This window comes from Sinocyclocheilus rhinocerous, unplaced genomic scaffold (assembly GCF_001515625.1).
Source record: "Sinocyclocheilus rhinocerous isolate Xijiao unplaced genomic scaffold, SAMN03320098_v1.1 scaffold1893, whole genome shotgun sequence".
NCBI classification, from domain to species: Eukaryota; Metazoa; Chordata; class Actinopteri; order Cypriniformes; family Cyprinidae; genus Sinocyclocheilus; species Sinocyclocheilus rhinocerous.
In genome coordinates this window covers 473031-495176 of record NW_015654502.1, presented here as the reverse complement: position 1 = coordinate 495176, position 22146 = coordinate 473031, and the positions used below count along the sequence as shown (strand labels likewise).

At 36.3% G+C, this 22146-nt stretch overlaps 2 protein-coding genes across 3 annotated transcripts; both read left to right on the top strand.

The window, feature by feature from the left end:
- The first annotated feature begins 9230 nt into the window (after positions 1-9230).
- Positions 9231-14494, top strand: LOC107717264 (L-amino-acid oxidase-like). Of its 2 annotated transcripts, none has more exons than XM_016523946.1 (8): positions 9231-9297; positions 10406-10629; positions 11633-11742; positions 12030-12231; positions 12457-12525; positions 12647-12783; positions 13360-14121; positions 14223-14494. In XM_016523946.1, the coding sequence occupies exons 1-8, from the start codon at positions 9267-9269 to the stop codon at positions 14227-14229; spliced, it is 1542 nt and encodes a 513-aa protein (XP_016379432.1). In that variant the 5' UTR covers positions 9231-9266; the 3' UTR covers positions 14230-14494. The 2 variants fall into 2 exon arrangements, with proteins under 2 accessions (XP_016379432.1, XP_016379433.1); XM_016523947.1 differs by having other exon boundaries at positions 13360-14141.
- Positions 14495-15521: 1027 nt separating this feature from the next.
- On the top strand, positions 15522-21151 carry LOC107717284 (succinate dehydrogenase [ubiquinone] cytochrome b small subunit B, mitochondrial-like). Its single transcript, XM_016523988.1, has 4 exons — positions 15522-15625; positions 16131-16238; positions 16753-16903; positions 19924-21151. The coding sequence occupies exons 1-4, from the start codon at positions 15577-15579 to the stop codon at positions 20087-20089; spliced, it is 474 nt and encodes a 157-aa protein (XP_016379474.1). The 5' UTR covers positions 15522-15576; the 3' UTR covers positions 20090-21151.
- Positions 21152-22146: the final 995 nt, after the last annotated feature.

Here is a 22146-nt window from a genome sequence, read left to right as displayed (position 1 = left end):
ATGTGTTTTTTGAACCTTAAACCGCATAAACACATTTCATTACACCAAATACACAAAATAATGTTATTTTTAGCAACATCATATGACCCCTTTAAAATCTGGAAACACAAACATGATGATGAGGCTGCATATATTCAGTCTAAACAAGGAAGTAAAAATTTTGACAAGACATGCAACTACATACAATTGGCAGTCGTGGCCTAATGGTTAGAGAGTTGGACTTGTAATCCTAAGGTTGTGGGTTCAAGTCTCAGGTCCGACAGGGATTGTCGGTGGAGGGAGTGAATAACCAGTGCTCTTTGCCACCCTCAATACCACGACTGAGTTGAGACCCTTGAGCAAGGCACCGAACCCCCAACTGCTCCCCGGGCGCCGCAGCAATATGCCTGCCCACTGCTCCGGGTGTGTGTTCACTGTGTGTGTGCACTTGGATGGGCTAAATGCAGAGCACAAATTCTGACTATGGGACACCATACTCTGCCACATGTCACTTCACTTTCAAACAAATCATGAATTATAGGAGAAACACATTTGCAGTTTAAAAATATTTTTGTAATGGCAACACATTAAATGAAGAAGAAAAGTCCCAGTTCTGTGAGACTTTGGTTGGTCTAGTTCTTGGTCTGGTGACAGGATCCTGATGACGCTCATGTGGTGTATTGTCTTGTCTCTGTTTGAATGTGCAGTGGTTCTCACGCTGTTTCTTGTGTGGCTGCACCTGCAAAAAGCATCTATTATTTTAATGAACTTGTTTTCACAATGATGCAAGAAACAGCAGACAATAAGACAATATGAATAATAATGGAATTAATTAAAATAATTATTATGATGAAAAAGATTATTTGATGAAGTACTTGCAAAAATCAAAATCAAAAAGATAAGCTGTAAACATTTCTACAGCCAAGGAGAACTATATATCATCCAATAAAAACATATTTATGGACAACCAATAAATACCTGCATTATCAACACATAAAGAGCTTATAAAAATACTTAGCATTTGTTCAAGATAAAGACAGACTAACAGAATGTTTATATGCACTGTATGGTGCAGATGTGGTTATGTCTGCTGCAGGATATGTGGTTGTCACACTTATGCTTTTAGTCTGGGTAAGTGTCTGCTAGACAATACTTCTTTCATGAGAAAAATGTATATGACCACAAATGCACATTCAGTGGCAGGGTGTTTATTGAGTGCTCAATGAAATAATATATGATGACTGACAGCAAGCAGAGATTATGCACCTGACACAGCCAAAGTCGTTTCTAGACATTGGCCAACTACAGGTGGTATATGGCATCAGCAGAACAAACAAAAAATGTTTGATGTGAGGAGACTGTATTGTATTTTGAAACAGATAAACACATATACAGAGACATAACAATTCTCAGTCTTGCTGACGAAAACTTGTAACTTGTAACTGTAAACACATTTACACACATGTGAAGAAAACACATTTCAAAGTAAGAAAGAAAGGTTACACTTTATTGTAAGGTGTCCTTGTTACAGTGTAATTATATATTTAAGTGCTGAGTAATATTAATTAACTACATGTACTTACTATATGGTTAGGGTTAGGATTAGGGTTTGGCGTAGGGTTACTTGCATGTAATTATGCATAATTAATTGTTATTATAATAGTAAGTACATGTAACATGTGTAACAAGGACACCTTAAAATAAAATGTTACATAACTATTATAATGGTTTTATAATAGTTGTTTTTCTGTAATGAGTCATCTTCAAAGATGTATGCAGCCAACAAATGCGACAGACAAACAAGCGTGCAGCCATCTTTACAATGTTGTCTTTGAACGTCCGTTTTTGCAGTAGCTCTGTAAATTTCTATGGCATTGCTGTCAAATTAGCTGGTGAAGTGGATTTACTTATTGTAGAGTTAACAAAAGTTATCATGAGTATTGCAATGTTTGAAGCGGATGTCATAACAAATGTCACAGGGAAGATTTTAAAATGTGCAGAATTCATTCATAAACCCTCATGCTGTGGAAATACAAACCAGAAGGCAAAAGACAATGATCGCAGAAAAATAATAAAAAGGAGCGTGGTAAGGTCTATAGTTCTCGTGCCTAGATTGTGTCAAGTTATATGAAACATGTTGAGATCACTGATCTATATTGGAAAATTATATATACATTTAACCTATAGGCTAGATCAGTGGTTGAGATGCATCTCACACAAACACCCCAACACACTTTATCCAAATATCAAATTTTATTTAACACTGAAGTTTTCAGATATAGCCTCTACTAAAAGGATAAATAATGACAGTATACTTTTTGTCTGATAATTATATAACAAGAAGTGAGCAGTTATGGTTACTTCTGCTGATCGCCAGTATCGTAATTTTACCCCATGTGAGTCCTCTATGGATTTTACCTCTCTCTGTGAGTGTGTGGCTGCCTTGCCCTGCCATGTCTTGGCCTGCCTCAAATTCCTTGCCTTTTCTTGTCCTGCTCATCCTTGCCTTGCCATGCTTTCCCCTATGAGGTAGTTTCCCAGATAGCACACGTACGACTGCAAGATGTCTGTTAAAGATCTCTTCGTTTGGAAAGCATCTGCTGTGTACAAACATCTGATCGATGTCTATAAGATGTCAGTTTTACATACATTCTAAATCATAAACATCTTAAAGACATCTTCTAAATGTCTATTTGACGTCTAATAGGAAACGTCCTATTGCAGATGAGCAAACACTCTAAAAAATACGTCTTGCATGTAAATGCAGACATCAAAAAGACATCTCCGTGAAGCATGTGTGCTATCAGGGTTTGTTTAATTGTTTTGTTTTCTCTTTGTTAATAAAAATTAACAAAACCCTTTTGTGCTGGATATATATACTTTATATATATTATGGGACGCCTGTCTGTGCATTCATAAAAACCACAAAATGACCCCCAACCCATTAACCTGTTCTTTCAGAGCAGTTTACTCAACAAACAACAAATGAAAGAGTTAGTAATACAATAAAAAATAAGAACATTACAAACAATAAAACAAATACAATAGAAAAATATAAATAACATAAACAATTTAGCCAATAAAGCCTATACAGAAATTTAATAAAGTAATCAAATGTAAAACTTAAAGTCTTCACCATAAGAATTAGCCTAAATATAAATGTATTCATAACAAAGCAAAAGTTATTCAGTGAAGAGCAGTGAATGATTCTCTCGTTTTCTTTTGTTGTTTGATTAACATTAATAACACAGACAGCAGCAGGTTTATACAGTAGTGTGCTGTCACGGGATGCACAGATCTAATAGACTAGTTAGCATTCGATTATTTTTCCAACCGTTTATGTTCACTTAAGATGTACGTAACTGACTGTGTTTAAGTGAAAACTCACCAAGACGGACATTTTGACATATTATTGTGTGTATTTGTCTGTTTAACCCAGGTGAAAAATAAATATTTTTAAATTGTGCTTTTTCAGACATACTTACTATATTTAAATTATACTACACTAAGTGCATATTAAATGTATTATTTTGAAACAACTTTAAGTATATTAAGTGTATTTCAAGATATGTTTAAGTTGGATTTTAATCTATTTGGAAGGCGCAGATGGAGGGCTGATGGAGCTGAGCGTCGTCGCAGGTTCCGGAGACCTGGGCACAGCCTAGTCATCCTGACTCCTGGCATACAATATTTTGCACCAGAGCCATGCAGCTTTAGAAAAAAAAAAAACAGAAACAAACTTAAATAACAGATTGTTACATGAATGACTGAAAGCAAGCACAAATTAGCCAGCTGGAATGGACACATTGCTAACGTTTTTCTTCCAAGATTGACCAAATCATCCTCCATTAGGCCTGATTCAAAAATCTCTATAACAGAGGTGATACAACATGAAAATACTTGTGTTTAGCATATTCCTTAAAAGTGTAACTAAGCATATATTTAATACAAAAGTACTTCTAGTATACTTTTTAGAAATATATTAAAATGCAATTCAATATATTTTTATTGCACTTCAAATAAGCATGTTGGGAATACAAATGTATTATAAACATACTACTTGAATTTCAAGTATATTTTTAATACATTTAATACTCATTTATTTACATTTATTTTTATTTATTTATTATTATTTTTTTTTTCTCAATATATCATGTCAATGGACAATGGTAATTATACAAGAATGCAATAGTAAAGGAGTAGTTCACTTCATCATTTACTCACCCTCCACTTGTTCCAAACCTGTATGAGTTTCTTTCTTCTGTTGAACACAAAAGAAGATATTTTGAAAAGTGTTAGTATCCAAACAGTTGATGGGCACCATTGAATTCCATAGTAGGAAAAAAAAATACTATGGAAGTCAATGGTGCTCATCAACTATTTGGATAGATTAAGAGTTGTTGTTTTAGTACAGATGGCTTGCTGCTGTGTTTAATAATTTATGTTGTTAAAATAACATCTGTTATTTTATGCATAAATGCATAAATGCATTGTCTGCTGGTTTATTTATTTTTCAGTACACCACATAAAGTATGCCACTTAGTACTGTAGACTTTGAATGTTATAGCGCAAATTAATACCTGACCACTCTTGTGGGTTTGCTACTGTTGCAATTAAAAATCATAGAAGGGTAAATACATGCCAGGCAGACATTGATATATGTAAGCAACACAGCTATAATGGGTGTGTTAGATTTATAGTGTGCGAATAATCAAGCACTGACAATAATCAGTAGTATTGGTGGCACCGAGGGGCCCCCAATTAAATTCTGCTTAGGGCCCCATAAAGGCTTGGGCCGGCCCTGGGCAACAGTGTCTCTTCTGCAGTTCATTGTGCTTTTAACGTTTTTTTTGTTGTATCGAACACGGCCGATGTTGTACCGAAATCTGAAATCTGCCAGAAGAGTATACGACAGTCACGTTACATGATTTGACTGATTTGGATGTTATGCAGAAAAGGCGACAGCGCACCGTTTTAAAGGAAAAAATATCCATAGCCAAAATAAAAAATGAAACTAAAATTAATCTTTGAGAGCAATGGGGCCCCCTGGTGGTTCGGGGGCCCTATGCAACATGCGCATTTTGTGTATATGAGTCTGAACCAACACACTCCAAGGTAATGCTAAGTAGCCTAAAGTTATTGTAATTAACTATTAACTGGGCATAAGTCGTCTTTTTACTTAATTATCAGATAGCTATTTGTGTCATATGCCATAAAACCGTAAATTTAATAAAACATTGTAAGTTACTAATTCCGGGCTCCACGGTTAACAGCGAAAAGAACCTTATCACTTAATTCAGTATACAGGGCAAATTAAAGCACTCTCAAAATAAATAAATAAATACCATAAATATATTGTGTGTGTGTATATATATATATAAACACCACTTTCGTTATAATCAGTGAAACTGTCCGCACTGTGAAATGAATCACTTACTTACATCGTACGTACATCTGCAACTCAGCGTTTCAGCGATAACTAATGTGCACGCCTCTGATTGGCCATTGCACTCAAGCTCAATAGAATCGTTTGTGATTGGTTTTAATGCCCAACACTGTAAAAAGGAATATGAGATATGAGTCGACGCTTTTCATTTTATTTACATTTTCACTTTATTCATGACAGCCGTAAGATTTAGTTTAATTTTGCACAGGGGCGCATTACCGCACGGGTTTTAACGGGCTGAAGCCCAGGGGCCTACACTTATTGGGAGGGGCCTACTGGCTGCAGGTAAATTATATTTTTCGAATAACTATTTGTATATATGGAGTTTGCAGCAGTGACAGCAGCATTCTGTAAACAAACTCACACACTCATTTTCAGCGACGCCCTGCTTGTAGTAATATGTAGTGAATGGTTCAGTTTAGGTTTCTCCCACACAGTTTGTTTAGTTTGTATGTTCCACCGATATACTGAGAGTGAAATGCACAACAATGCGCTAGTAAAGAAGCCTAGTATGAGCGCTATTTTGTGTGCGTGTCTCTAATATGTTAACGTGCAGATTAACAAGAAACACAACACTGTGAAAGGAAATTTACAAATGCATGGATATAATATGTGTGTCAGCTGAAGGTTTTAGATTCAGTCACTGTGTTCCATCAGAAGCAGTGACGGCGCTACACCGGGGCTAGGGGGGGCTATAGCCCCGTCAGAATTTTTAATAGCCCCGGTTTAGCCCCATTTCTTTATGAAGTAACTCTGACGTCATCAATATCATTTATTTTCTTAGCACCCCCACATATTGGTCTAGCACCCCCTTAGCACCGGTAGAGAAAGTCTCAATTTTAAATCCGGGGACGGAAAAACAGGAACCGTATTGCTTAAAGTCCCCATGAAATAAAAATTAAAGTTTTTTGAGTGTTAGTATCAATATGTTAGTCTTATCTATAAGGCAGTGTGCTCCAAAACAGTGACAAAATTCGCCTTTAGAAGATATAAGCATTCAAAGCTTTTAGTTCGTCACTTCCTCCAAAACGGCTCAAAAAATTTTTTGACGTCACATCTTACTTCATCTTCTCATCAAATCTTCTGACCAATCAAACGCTCACTAGAAGCCGAAGCGCCCGCCCCCTACACTATAAATAGACGCTGCGGCTGAGATCGGTCGCTTGTTCACAGTGTAGTATTTCCTGTACAGTAAATGGCACGTAGTGTACAATGTGGGCGATAGGGAACGATTCAGATAGTGTAAATATGCTTTAGATTGGGGCAAATGAGGTCTGGTTTCACGTTGTTTCACGCGAACCGCGGCAGCGCGCACAGTCTGATCCAGCCCGATCTCACGGCAATTCGAACATATTTTACGCTGTGGCTAATTTGTACGAATTCGTACGACCTCACTCGTACAAATTCATACAATTTGTGCTAAAGTGTAAATATGCTTTCGATTGGGGCAAATGAGGTCTGGTTTCACGTTGTGTCACGCGAACCGCGGCAGTGCGCACAGTCTGATCCAGACTTTGGCTCGGTCCAGAGACGCAATCGCACGGAGCGGATCATATGCGCAAGTCAGCATATATTAAACACTTTTAAAACTACACAGCCTCAGCATGATTATGATCACTATTTTGTTTTACTAAGAGTTTCATATTGAATCTAGGGGGTAATCTATTAGACTATGGCTGTCAAATGCGGCTTTACCGAGCTCAACAGCTCTGACCCATGCAGATATAAACAAAACGCTATTGGCTAATTTAAAAAGGGGGCGGGGCTGCTCGATATGTCCCGCCCTGTCTTCCTGTTTCAGTTGAAATTACGTCACCACATAGAATAACGCTGAGTGTTTCAAGGCACTTCAGCAGGGGACCTTTAAATGTGATCCTTAAACTTTAAAGGGCTATGATTTAATTAATCAAAGGCAAGCACAGCATGTTTCAAAATAAAAAGGCAGTTAGCAATCACCAAATAGCTCACATTTATGCCAACTTGCCAAGTGTTGTTTCGATGATGATGAATAATGAATATTTTGTGTAATTTATGGTGTTTAAATCATACCTGTAAACTCACATTTCGGCCAGGAAAGTTCTGATGGCATTTTCTTTTTGTATTGTTTACTTTATGTAGCGGCTATAATTCTGCTGTTCCACAAGCGCCACCGTCTGGCAGAGTGAATTTGCATATTCACTTATTTTCACATTTTATGCAGAACCGTGTTTTAAATGTTAACTAGCATATCAATAAGGGGAAAAAAAACGAAATTTAACATATATAATTGTCAGGAAGCAAAAAAAACAAACAAAAAAACAGTCTAGGGAGGGGGAGCCTACCGTAATGCCTCTGGATATCTTAAGGCGCCCCTGCCCATGCCAATCATGTGTAAGTCCTCGTCCTCCCGGGTTCCTTCTTTCAAGTTAGCCTGGCGAGACCAGTTTTCACGCAAGTGCGTTCTTTGCATTCTTGGAATTGAGAAGCAGCACAGTCTAATTCCTGTGGTGGCAAAGCTGAATTTACATCAGCCATTAATTGTGCTTTTTAATGTTTTTTGGAACCTGTGATAGGCTTTTTTTTCTCCAGGATTCACTGATGAATAAAAAAATGAAAAAGAACAGCATTATTCAAAATATAAATAATTTATATGTTTATATTTAGTACGTCTTTAATATAACTTTTTATCAATTTAACATTGCTGAAAGTAGCCTAGGTATTAATTTCTTTCAAATAAATAAATAAATAATAAAATCCTATTGACCCCAAACTTTTAAACGGCATAACACCGGTCTCGCTCATGATGCAGACTTGACTTGACATGTTCACATAGGCTCCAGCTTTGGTACTAAAGTCCTGTGATAAGAGGGAAGAGGAGAATTGTGGCCAGTCTTTTGATCTTACTCAAGAAACAAAACTTTGAGGTTAAAAGGAATAAATGTGCTGTGATCAGGAGTAAAAAAAGTCCATATCCTCCTGTCTTTCCTTTAAATAGGCCTATATGAAGATAAAGATGTCGGTTTTTTTCTTAACCTGCATCATGAGTGACAGGACAACATCGGAAACTTTGTGGGTAAAAGCATCACCATCATATTCTTTCGGTTTCTGCATGGTGTGCTATAAAACAGATCAGATTGTGGGCAGACCGGTCAGAGTGAGTAACAGGATATCTGGTAAGTGATGTATGATTTATTTACCTATACAGATGAGACTTTAAAATTTCTTAAAGTGGCAGAAACAAGTAAATTGGATAGAAATTTACCAATATTTAGCCGACCTAAATTTGCTTGCCAACTTATCATAATTATAAACTCATAAACGAGTGGTTAGAAATGATTGATTCTGGCGGAAATTAGGTATGTTAATGAATACTAAAACTCACTAATCTAATTTGTTCAGTGTGGTTGAATCTTGAGTCTGTGTGGGAAAATATTTCTTGCAGAATAGAGGAGCCCACACATGATTCATAGCCAGAAAGGGACATAGACACATTTATAGCTGGAATAGCCTGTCCAGACACTTTATCCATCTTCTTCGTATCTTCAGTCAATTAAAATGTAGCGATTGCACCCTTAGATATATAGCAGTTAAGTATAGCTCTGGACCACTTTTAACCATTTTTCATTATGAAGGTGAGTATTAGTCAGTTATTCCAGTGCACATGTGAGTATCATTTTGAATTTTTATAGCTTGAATTAGTCTGTGATTTATACTGTTATAGTGATAAAACAGTTTTAATTTATTATGCTGCCCAAATTTCTCCATAATTTTGCAAACTGCTTCTGTTCTTCCGTAGGTTTCGCTTTCCACTTTACGCAAGAGGTGCGCAAGGCGCTCCGGCTTCTGGCTCGCTCAGTTCAAAATGTTGAAAAACTTTAGCCTGTGTAAATACTGTGAGTATTAGAGGGACATGTCCTTTTGATTTGTCAAAATGCTTTGTCTGAATCAGTTGCGGAGGCATACATGCTAAGTTTAAATTAGGGACTCCAAAAGAGGTGAAATAGGTCATGTGTCTTTTTCATTCATAAAAAGAAAGTAAACCGAAACCACTTTCATGTGAGGAAAACATCTTCCCGTATTGAGTCGATGGAAAAAAAGGATCGTTTTGCTGGAAAACAGAACTAGTCTGCTGGATATTTTTAACACTTGAATTAGCTTAGGCAGCACTTTTGAAGCATTCTGTTCAGTTATCCAAAACATAGGACAAAGTAGGCTATGTTCCATGTTGACACCTTATAAAAAGGTAGCAGCAAACGTTGAAGAAAAAGTGGAATTTACGAAAAACTTTCGAGAAACATCCCTCATATTAAGTAATGGCAAATCATTTTTCTGTCAAAACTACACCTACCGCCGTAGAAAAACCTCACCAAATTCTTACAAAAACGGATAATGTCCTGGCAGATAATTACCCGTTGCCGCTAAATTTACGGAACGTTTAAATTTATTTTCAGTTTCCCTTCATTTTTTTTACGATTAAATTCCTTCAACCCTAAAACACTACACCCAATGCGTATTAAAATACGGGTAAAGCACCTGTCAAAATCAAGTTCAATATAAAAAATTCCTTCATTAACTCATAAATTGTGCCGTATTTTTACAGTGTAGGCTGCACTGTAAGGGAAAAAAAATTCTGTCAGGACATTAGGCCTAGGCTATAGCAACGGACATTTCTTTAACTCTAAAACACGACTCAAATAGCCTACATTGGACCCTATTTTTACGGACTTTAAAGAAATACATAGCTAACTAAGCTATACAAAGGCTTATGGTAGGCTATTCCTCAGTGCATCCATTTAGTGATAATTTTGAGTGAGATTTCGATTTGATTTTGATTACAAACATTCACATTTCAAATGCTGTTTAATTATGAAAGCTTAATCCAATCTTAAAAGGTTTGCAGTGTAGGCTATAAGTAAAAAAAAAAAAAAAAGACATTTCAAACATAACTTCAAATAACTGATTTATTTTTACATTTTACACTGTAATGTCTGTTTTCAACAGTATCTGCAGTGCTGGCACTGATCTTGGTTTTCACCTACCATGCTGGTGGAAATATGGAAGAAGATCCTCTTTTCAAATGCTTACAAGACTCTGATTATGACTACCTTCTGAAGCTAACAGAACAAGGTCTCCCTCCAGCGAAGAACCCTCAGCATGTGATAATCATCGGAGCAGGTGCTGCTGGACTCACTGCTGCCAAGTTTCTGGAGGATGCGGGACATAAGGTCTCATAACACTATCTATAGCACAAAGCAACATTTAACACTAACACCATAACAGACCCATGAAAACAGGATATACACATAGGAAGAGCTTTCTAAACACATCTAAACTGAAGGATACAATGACTGGTGCTAATCATGTCTCTATTAGTTACAAGAGATTATTAGAGATAATTGGTTAAGCACAGCAATATGTTTTCCCCATTTCTTCACATATGAAAAGACTAAAAGAAGTTAGTTCCAGTTATGTATTAGTTCAGTTATCTATATTGCCTGTTTAACCATTTCAGACACCAGACTGTACAGACACATCATAGCCTTGGTTATACTTCTAACCACTTCCATATAAGATTCATGATGCGGCCTAACATAGTAACTTTCTGCTAGTTCCAAAATGACGCCTCCAATCTCATGACCTGGCTTTTCCCAACTTATACAGCTAAAGTCTGCCTACACTGGACGCGATCAAACGACCGTTGAAAACCATTTGAAATTTGTGTCAGCACGTCAAAATAGAACCCGGCAGCAGTTTTCTGACGGGGATTTGTTGCGCGCGCCGCTCACGTCCATAGACACGGTGTAACATTGTTTTTGCTTTGTTTCACAGAACTAATCGTTACCTGGGTTGCTACGTATATGTGGGGCGGAGCTATCAAAATAGGGGCAAGACCCTTTTGGGGTAGGGGCGTGTTTGTTTTGGTGATTTCAAATATCAACATTGGCTACCAGAAATCCCTTAATCTGCCTTTAAGAAATCAGTCATTTTCAGGAAAAGAAAATGACAGTAATCAAGATTATATACAGTGGATGAAGCAGAGAAAATCCCGAGAAAATGTTTCCCTGAAGCACTGCATGATTAAATTTGATTTAAGGTCTTTTCCGTAGAATCACGTCTACTTTCTATTTAATATCTGTATTATAATTATATGTCATTGTGATAATATTTCAAATAACGTAGCTCTGTTGTCTGCTGCTTTTGCCTGTTCTTTTTTCTCTGCTCTTATAGGTGACGATTATTGAGGCAAGTGACCGCATAGGTGGAAGAATTCTAACACATAGGGACAAAGAGGGCTGGTATGCAGAACTTGGTGCCATGAGGATCCCAAGTTTCCACCAGTAAGTTCTTTTTAATCTCTATCCATGAGAGTCAAATTCTAGTTCCTATTCACCTCATGTAACTTTCTGAGGGTAGACAGTACAATAATTAGTGTGAAACTGTATTACAGATAAACATGCAGATTTACTTGATAGTGTGATTCACAATGAATAGCATTAGCCAGATAACAGGAAATCCAAAATGTGAAACTGACATAATCAAAGACTGCTATTCAAATGACAGTGACAGAAGGTGGATCTGCAGGCCACAACTTAATCAACTTGTTTTCAATGATATCACTTTCAAGCATTCTCAGGACTTTTGCAAATAAGCTGGGCCTGGAGTTTAGACCCTTTGTACAGGACGACGACAACACTTACTATTTTATAAACGGATTTCGTTATAAAACCTACACTGTAAAGCAGAACCCAGATGTTCTGAACTACCCTGTGCATGACTGGGAGAAGGGGAAAAGTGCCAGAGAACTGTTTGACATGGCTTTGGGCAAGGTGAGTGAAAAACATTCTGTTTATTCAAAAACACATGGATCTTGCCAGCCAAATGTTTATTTAAAGGGAGAATGAATGAGGTTAATTAATCATTTTTCTGGTAAAATCAATGACGTGAAGTCAGAATAATTAAATATTGTTAAAACAATAGATAATTTCCCCCTTATCTTGCTTATTATTTATTTGCTAATATATTTTATTGTTTCCTTCTCGGATCTTTATTAGTTAAAAGATGATCTTCAGAAAATGGGCTGTGAGAAAATGTTGAACAAATATGATTCATACTCAGTTAAGGTAAAATGCCTGTAATATCTCATCAGATTTAATTAGCATTTACAATTAGCTTAAAAATATACGGGTTAGTCTAAATATGAGTACTAATGGTAGGATGTCTCTAAATCCAATCTGTTAACAGGAGTATTTAGTGAACGTGGGAAATTTGAGCAGAGGAGCTTTGCGAATGATTGGTGATATCCTGAATGAGAACAGCTTCTTCTACACGGCCCTCACTGAGATGCTCTACATCCAGTGTGATATAACTGACAATGAAACGTAAGATATTACGGTTAACCCAAACTAATGTCCTCTATACACTAGCATTCAAACATTTGGGATGTTTGCTTTTAAGGAAGTCTCTTACACTCACCAAGGCTGCATTTATTTGATCAAAATACAGTAAAAACACCAATATTGTGAAATATTATTGCAATTTAAAATAAATATTTTCTATTTGGATATGTTTTAAAATCGAATTTATTTCTGTGATGGCAAAGCTGAATTTTCAGCATCATTACTCCAGTCTTCAGTGTCACATGATCCTTCAGAAATCATTCTAATGTGCTGCTTTAGTGCTCAAGAAGCATTCAATGTTGAAAACAGCTATGCTGCGCTTAATATTTTATTTTTAGAAATCATGATACATTTTTTTCCCAGGATTTTTTCCCCCAGAATTTTTTCAGCATGTCTTTACTGTTGTTTTTAATCAATTGAATGCATCCTTGCTAAATGAAAGTATTAATTTATTTAAAAGAATCTTACTCCAGACTCCAGACTGGTAGTATATATCAGCTAAAATATCAAAATGATGTCAAACATATTCAAAATATCTACATCAATACTCTTTTTCAGGTATTCTGAATTTAAACGTGGCTTTGAATCATTCCCTAATGCGTTCTACACTGTGCTGAATGCCACAATTCTTAAGCACTCAAAAGTCCAGGCCATCAGTCAAATGCAGGACAACGTGACAGTTTTGTACGAAGACTGGCGTAACCACGGCACCCTGACCAGCATTACTGCTGATTATGTGTTGGTGACGGCCACAGCCAAAGCAACGCTCCTCATTGACTTTAAACCTCCTCTGTCGGCTGAAAAGATGGAAGCACTGCGAGCGCTGCACTATTCCAGCTCCACAAAAGTAGTGCTGAGTTTCAGCAAAAAGTTCTGGGAGGGTGACGGCATCCACGGTGGGAAAAGCATCACAGACCTGCCATCACGTTTCATTCACTACCCCAGTCATAATTTCCCCGGGATATCAGGCGGGGCTGTGTTGGCTTCTTACACCTCCTCTGATGATGCTGCATTTCTACAAACTATAAAGGAAGAGGAGTTGAAGAATCTGGTGTTGAATGACCTGGTGAAGATCCATGGAGAACACATCCGGCAGCTCTACACTGGGGGTGTTGTGAAAAAGTGGGGAATGGATCCTTACAGCCACGGCGCCTTTGCCATCTTCACTCCATTCCAGATGAGAGACTATACTATGTCTATAGTCCAGAATGAGGGGAGGATTTACTTTGCAGGAGAGCACACGGCCAGACCTCATGCCTGGATTGAGACCGCCATGAAATCTGCTCTGAGAGCTGCAGATAAAATAAATAACAATGCAAAGTAGGAAACAAAGCATGATGGTGTGTTTAATAATACACTAAAGACATTTTGAAAACCCTATAGTTGCCAAATGTAACCCTCTTGTGCTCTTTCTTTACCAGGTTTTGACTGACTACACTCTCGGAGACTTCAAAATATGACTTGAAACGATGGATATCACAGCACTCTGCCAACCATCACCTTTGCCAGACTTTGTTATTTCCACTGCCATGATACTATTTGTCAAATACCAACTGTAAAAAAAAAAAAAAAAAAATCTTTAAGACCCTCTTGAGGGATGTGGTTGGCATTTTGGAGGTGTTTGATATTTTACTAAATAGTGGGTAAATATGTTAGTGATTTTCTAAGCACTTTTGCAAGAATCATGATGCTCAATACAATACAATACACTCAATACAATGTATTATTATTCATTATCCTGAATTGCTAACTGTCAACATATTATGTAACAATGCACCTAAACTACAAAAAAACAACAACCTTGACATTCATTGAGTATTTTTCTTTTCTTTTCTTTTATTATTTTAGATGACTGAAATTGTATCAAATTATTGAATATTCTGGTACTGTATTTACACATTATTTTATTATTAACAGCATTAATAATATCTATTTTCTTCAACTGAAATGAAATTGTATTTACGTACCTTTTTTTATACGTTTACAAGTTAAGTAAATTATAAGAAATGTTAAAATGTTACATAGATTAATAAAATTTGGTATTTGGTAAACATTATTTTGTCTTTTTATTATATGCGAAACAATTTGTAAAACATCAATTATTAAAAAAAAATATGAATAGGCTAACACATCTAAAACCAGGGGCGTAGATTACGCGGGGGACGCGGGGGACGTGTCCCCCCCACTTTTAAATATATATATAAAACATTTCTGTCCCCCTCACTTCTGAAATGATGGCTACGCCCCTGTCTAAAACAATAGGCTACATCCTCTGTTTATATATATATTCAGTCTGAATAAACAAAACGATGGCTTTAATGTTTAATGGGAACTACTCACCCACTTAGATATCACCAATTAAAATTAAAACTTAAAATGGCCTTTCAATGTTTTTTTTTTTTTTTTTTCTTTTTCAATTTCACCATTAGCTTGGTGAAATTAAAGGGACATCTCCGTGTCTGTGACCAGTGTTTACTGATGTTCCGAAAATAAGTTGAATAAATTAAAAGAACATCTATACATCAGTTCATAAATGAAATTGTTTAAACTGGTACTGCCTTGAGTTATTGTTTTGGAATAAATGTAAAGATGCTTAAACACTAACTTGATGAGATGTACTATATTAAAATTATTTAAGTATTCTAGTATATGTAAATATTTTAATCGATTTGTATTAGTATATTTTACATGAAAAGGTTAATTTCATCACACCGGTCACTGGCAGCATTAGTACATCCGGGTGATTCCAGTGACCTTGGGTTGGTGGTGAGAATCATGGCGGCTCTTGTCACGATAAGTTCTGTTTGCTACAGAGGTGTCCGCCGTAAGTTTGAGTGTTTTTCATGCTTTTGTTCTCGGCACCTCATTCTGTATCATAGTTCAGCTTTCAAGGTCGTATGTAAAAAATAAAAACAAAATAATAATAATAATTCTCCAATGACGTTTCATGTTAATGGCAGCACGCGTACTCGTACTGATAGCTAGCATGCTAACTTAACCCTGTGAAACATTGATCAACTCCGACTCTCTTCTCTTTCTCTAAATTAACCAGTTATTTATATTTATGTAAAACTGTTGGTAAATGTAATAGCGTACACCGTAAGACTGAGACTAGAAGATGACATGAATTTGATCAGTGTATAAAAAGGTCTGTGTTTATATTTATTATGTTGGCTGGTTTTAAATGATTTGTCATTTCTAAGCATTGTATGAACATCATCACTGACCTCATTCGTTACAGATGAACATCAAATTAGTACATATACTTGAAATTTTAATTCTGAATACTTTTGTTTTCTTGTATTGTTTGTTCTTGTCACTTTCCACAGCTCTGTTATTTCGCTCTTCCTCCCTCATCAGACCGTTGGCTGTACAGAAGGATCGTGATTGTCCATACTTGATATCAGCAAAGATACATGCTACTCCATCCAATTATGGTTAGTGATGTACATTGTGTGCTTTTTGTAACATTGTAAATCAAGACAGAGCTTTTTGTCTTTTCCTATAATTTTATTATTCTAATATATAATTGGCCGTACTGCCAGCCTTTCAATGGGTCTGAATTTAAGTGTCTTAATATTCAGAAGTCCAAATCTATTCATGGTTGTTTCATTAGTCAAGTAAATGATAATTGACAGGTGACTACAGTGTAACAGGTGACAGAAGATAAATGCTGAATGTGGAAATTGCTAACCATCTGTCAGTTTATCACTGGTAAATACTGAGTAGAAACATTGGTCATTTAGAGCTACAGACTTAACATAGTAAAGCTCAAACATTCATAATGTCATCTTCAGCTTTTTCTTTCCCTCTGCTGGGGTACAGGATGATTAAACGCATGTAATAAGTGTTATTAAAGGTGATGGCTGGAGACATATACTGCAGATGTGTTGACGCAGATGCTCTTTTGTAATAAACATTTGTTGATGTTACTGTTTTTTTTTTTAATAGCGTACTCTGGGTCCAAAGCTGCTTCCCTGCACTGGACAGGAGAGCGGATCCTGAGCATAGCCCTTCTGGGCTTGGCACCCGTTGCGTACTATTACCCTGGCCCTGCTGTTGATTACTCTTTAGCAGCAGCACTTACTCTACATGGTCACTGGTAAGAGAATATGTTTTGATTAATGCTTGACATATTCAAAATGAAATTGTCCTTTGCTGTTAATTTTTTTGTCTTGCTTTTTTTCTGGAATATGTTGAGCTGTTGGGAAAAATTCAGATTAACTATCAGTAAATGTTGCCACAGTCAGTTGTTAATATTTAGTATGTGCCTGTTGTAATTCCATATGAAGTTTCAGCTTTGCAGTTTAGTAATTGACAGGTCAGATTCAATTGATCGTTGTACTATTTCATTAAAAATAGTTTCTGACACAAAATGAAGGTGTCTGCTTTGGTCTGCAAAGCCAAGTCATAGGCGGCTGTAACACCCTTCGTGCAAGGATTTAACCTCCCTGTGGACATATGCACTCAAGGCCATACTTCTAATATTAGCTGTTAGTTACATCACGGTCACATAAGTACATGTAGTTTGCTTTTTTTTTTTAAAAACAAACAAAAAGGTTTCATTTGGGTGTAAATGTGGTAACAGCCTGGCTTTTAAACATGTTTGAGCCTGGATCTAGAAAGTTTTACCATTTAAGTTTTATCAAATACCAGATATGCCTGCAGCATATTTCGAACTACCTTTTAAACAAATATATTTTTAAAAACTCAAGTATATATTTAAATTTTACTGCATTTGGCCTTTTCTTTTAATGGTTTTAATTGATTATTTAATTGATTATCATTAATAATGATATAGGTACAGATAAAAGTGTAGATTTCTGCAATAAGATGTTATTTTGTATATTGTAAAATATCTTGGACATTACTTTTGACTTTGAATTTAATTGATTATTTTAGTGCTTCTTGTCCTGTTGTACTTTAACACCTTCTTACAGTGTTTGCAGTGATGTAATGATTATTATAGAGACCTGTTCCAACATCTGATTATGTTTGTAGAGCCCTGCACGGGCCTCAAATTTAGGCCCAGGTCCGACAGCTCATCAGAATTCTTGACCCGAGTCCGACCCGAGCCCGTCTTTCCCCCTCCCCCCCCTTCTCCCAAAACATCTTATACTACTGTTTCAGCTATTAAAATAGTTCAGTTTTGTATGTAATGTCAAAGTGATTATATTTCGTTTCGTTTTTTTATTAAGTTAATTTAGAAAAAAAAATTTGTTCGTTAAATGTACGTTTTTGTTTTTTAAAGAAAGGACCAAGCGGCCAGCAGCAGACAGTGAGCTGATAGAAATGTTTTACCTATATAAATGTGCGCTCGCTTTCTGCAATTTCGGCCAGGAGCGCTTCACAATGATGAACCGAAACTCAGCGAATACTTGCCTCACAGACTTGCTAAATATATCTATAGAACATTTTAAATTACTACTTTAAAACTAAATAAAACAAATCGAAAACAAAAACTCTTTCATTAAAAAATCTGTAAAGATGCACTTCTCTTTAAAGACGCGTCTAATGAGGAGATGGCGAGTCAGGATCGTCATCTTCATCTTCATCTTTGCGACACGGACTCGGAAAACACTAATTTATTAATAAATAATTCAAATATCTCCTTACTATTTTCCCCCCGACACATTCATGGTAATTACTTTTGCTGGGGCTCTGCGGCATGCTTTAGCCTATTGCGTGCGTTTTTTGCTGTTACGTACAGGGATATGTTTGCAGATTCTGCACTGCACATGACCAATTGGCTCACTGTTTGCCGTGGTAATCAAATCAAAACTCTTCCAAAATGCAGCTTTTCCCGAAGCATTGGGAACTTTTAGTAACTCCCCATGCTCCAACTTCTCCCTGATGCTCTGCATGGTCAACTGTCACCTGTATGCTATGCGTGCTTATTGGGGCGATGTATAATATTTATAATATAATCAATATAACAATATTTCATACAGCCTATGTGTGCTCTGCACGTATATGGGCATAATAAAAGGAGAGAAGCTGAATGAGCCCGAGCCCGATCTGTAAAAAAAAAAAAATGGCCCGAGCCCGGCCCGAATGGACTCAGCGTGTTGGGCCCCGACGGGCTTGCAGACCTCTATATGTTTGGCTTCTTGAAAGCCAAGAGTACATGTCTCAGATGGTTACCAAAAACATTTGAGCTTAAATGTATGAATCGAATATTCAACAGCTCAAATATTTAAATTGTATAGGAGAAAAGAGTGTTGATTAATCAATTAAGGAATAATTCACCCAAAAATGAAAATTTGCTGAAAATTTACTCTCCATCAGATGTCGATGAGTTTTTTTTTTTTTTTCCCATCAGAACAGATTTGGAGAAGTTTAGCAATACATCACTAGCTCAACAATGGAACCTCTGCAGTGAATGGGTGCCGTCAGAATGGGAGTCCAAACAGCTGATTAAAAACATCACAATAATCCACATGACTCCAGTCTATCAGTTAACATCTCGTGAAGTGAAAAAAACTGCTTGTTTGTATTAAACAAATCCGTCATTAAGACATTTTAACTTTAAACTGTCGCTTCTGGCCACAATATGAGTCCATAATCCATAATGGAGCTTCCTCCAGTGAAAAAGTCCATCCCCTATTGTCCTCTCACATCAAAATCCAATGACATATTTGTTTAGAACTGTTTTCACTTGTAAACAGTTCTTGGTCTGTGCATGTTTTTCCCCTGATTCAGACGAGACAGCTTTTTCATGAGAGGAAACAATGTTATGAATAGAAGACTTGTATTTTGGCCAGAAGCAACAGTTAAAAATGTCTTATTGATGAATTTATTACAAACAATAAACTTTTTACTTCACAAGACTTTAATCGATGGACTGGAGTCATGTGGATTATTGTGATGTTTTAATCAGCTGTTTGGACTCTCATTCTGACGGCACCCATTCGCTCCAGAGGATCCATTGGTGAACAAGTGATGTAATGCTACATTTCTCCAAAACTGTTGCTATGAAGACACAAGCTCATCTACACCTTGGATGGCACAAGATTGAGTAAACTTTAAGCAAATTTTAACTTTTTACTATTCCTGTAACATCAATATCCATAACAGCCATTATTTAAAAAAGGGCATTGCATTTTATTGTGTGTTTTCCAGGGGTCTTGGCCAGATTGTGACAGATTACATTCACGGAGACTTTAAAATCAAGATGGCTAATGCTGGCCTCTTCCTTCTGTCGACCGTCACCTTCGCCGGCCTGTGCTACTTCAACTACCATGACGTGGGGATTTGCAAAGCTGTGGCCCTCTTGTGGAGTAAATGACTGGACTGAAATGAGGGTGCTGTGGGATCCGCTTTCGGCATCAGAGTTCCAGTTTATTGTATACAGTTGTGACATTATATGTAAATTCTATGAATATATAATTTTTGGCAACATTGTGTTGATTTGCAGGTGTTTTTAATTGTTAATGATGTCAGTTTGTTCAGAACATGCTCAGCTTTTGCTTAAGATGGAAATCTCTGCATGTCGTCCACTCTCTTGTCTGGAAAATCAGTGTTTCTGATGCAGCTAAAGCAACAAATTATTGTGGCTACAAGATGCTGGTCACTGTATTTGAACTTGAAAAATCATTACACTAATAATATTACATTTGTACTGGAACATGATCAGGTAATAAATGTTTTGGCCATATTTATATTGCATAATGTCTTTTTGTCAGCCAATATCTAATGTGTTAAAACAATATCTTGACTCAAGTTGGTTGTGCCATCACAGCATATGCAGAATTAACTTTACACAGGTATTTGAAAATGTACCTTCATAGTCCTCCATTAATGACCACAACATCTGGAGAATTGTCACATTGACAGTATTTCTGCTTCACACTTTGCATGGCTGTATTTCTGCTCAAGTAAGTAATCGTTCATGAAAGGAAATATGTAATTGGATGTGCTTTGCACTAAAAGCAATGTATCTATATCTTTCATTTTAAATTGCTTAGATGTACTTTAAACAGGTAAAACTGAGCTTGTGTGGGTAATGATGTAAATAGAATCTAAATGACAAAATGTGTGTTTTGGATCTAAGGGTTTCTAGAGATATTTTTTCCTGATTGACTGATGGGAATACATTTTGGACTGAGATTTTGCAAGTCCTGTTATCATGTTCTTATACACTTCTGAAAACGACATAATCGAGTCTGGCCGCACTTGTGTCTGTTTAAAGTGCTATGGAGATTTGTGTAATAAATCTGTATGACTAGATTTCTATGCAGATTGAAGCTTTGGGTACAATTGTGCGCTTAAGAATAAAGGCAGTTTTTTTTGGATTATATGGTTTCTTTGGAGTGAACAGGATTTTCCACTGTACTGTGTCACAACAGGCGAAGTCCAAAGATTAAATATCTGAATGTGCATCTTACAATTCTCCAGTTTTACCAAATATTGAGTTTCAGTGTCATTTCAAGGGTTTCAGTGGTCCTTAGTAAGTAGTCACAGTAGCCAAATTTTAAAATTACTTAAGGGAAAAAAAAAAATTATGTTCTATAAACTAAAAATGTATTCTCCAAAACTAGCCGATAAGGCCTATAGCTAAGGTTATAAAGTTTGAATTAGGATCACAGTATTCAGATTAAACAACAGTTTTGTTTTAATATGCTTTTTATTAACACTAGATGGAGTCCAAGATTGCTCAAACAATATCCAAGAAAATCAAATCTGGTTTGCAGGTGAAGCACATAATGTTACAACCATAAAAAGACATAACCTGTAAAGATGTATTTAATGAAAACAAATGTCCAGTGCAAACAGTTATAGATGGAGTGAAAAAATAGTATCTGTAAGTTATCTTTTCAATGCTGCTTGATTATTGTTTGATATTGATCAAATGCATTTCAGATATTGGATACTATATAAAGAAAATTATCCATGACTATATTTAGAGCAGTATTTACTGTTTAGAAATCCTGCGGGTAACTTTCTTTTTTTTTTGTTATTCAAAATGATGAATCTATTTTGTGTGAGGTGATTTGAAGTTGTCATTTAAGAGAAAAGATAAGCTATCCAGTTCTAAGCCTGATCTTAATGTGCTGCACATGGTGCATGTAAAAGAGTCAGTCAACAGTCACATGCTTTACTGTCTTTAATAGCCATGGATATGTCCTCAGGGGAGATATATTTTATGCCAGCTGCTGTGCTTTTATGAACTTAAAGAGCTTGTGTATTCAGTTATAGCACCAAATGCCTCATGGGGAAATGATTAATACATTATTTTGTATAACTTCACTGGAAATTCCCAGGCGGAGAATTAAATACATGCTGCTTTTGAAGAAGAAGAAGAAAATGTTAATGGTTGAAAAGTACTTCTTGCTGCATTTTCTT

Coding starts and splice junctions, on each gene's coding strand:
- LOC107717264 (XM_016523946.1), top strand. CDS start 9,267: ATGTTGAAAAACTTTAGCCTGTGTAAATACT. Junction 9,298..10,405: donor CTTTAGCCTGTGTAAATACT/GTGAGTATTAGA, acceptor TGTTTTCAACAG/TATCTGCAGTGCTGGCACTG. Junction 10,630..11,632: donor TGGAGGATGCGGGACATAAG/GTCTCATAACAC, acceptor CTGCTCTTATAG/GTGACGATTATTGAGGCAAG.
- LOC107717284 (XM_016523988.1), top strand. CDS start 15,577: ATGGCGGCTCTTGTCACGATAAGTTCTGTTTGCTACAGAGGTGTCCGC. Junction 15,626..16,130: donor TTGCTACAGAGGTGTCCGCC/GTAAGTTTGAGT, acceptor CACTTTCCACAG/CTCTGTTATTTCGCTCTTCC. Junction 16,239..16,752: donor TGCTACTCCATCCAATTATG/GTTAGTGATGTA, acceptor TTTTTTTAATAG/CGTACTCTGGGTCCAAAGCT.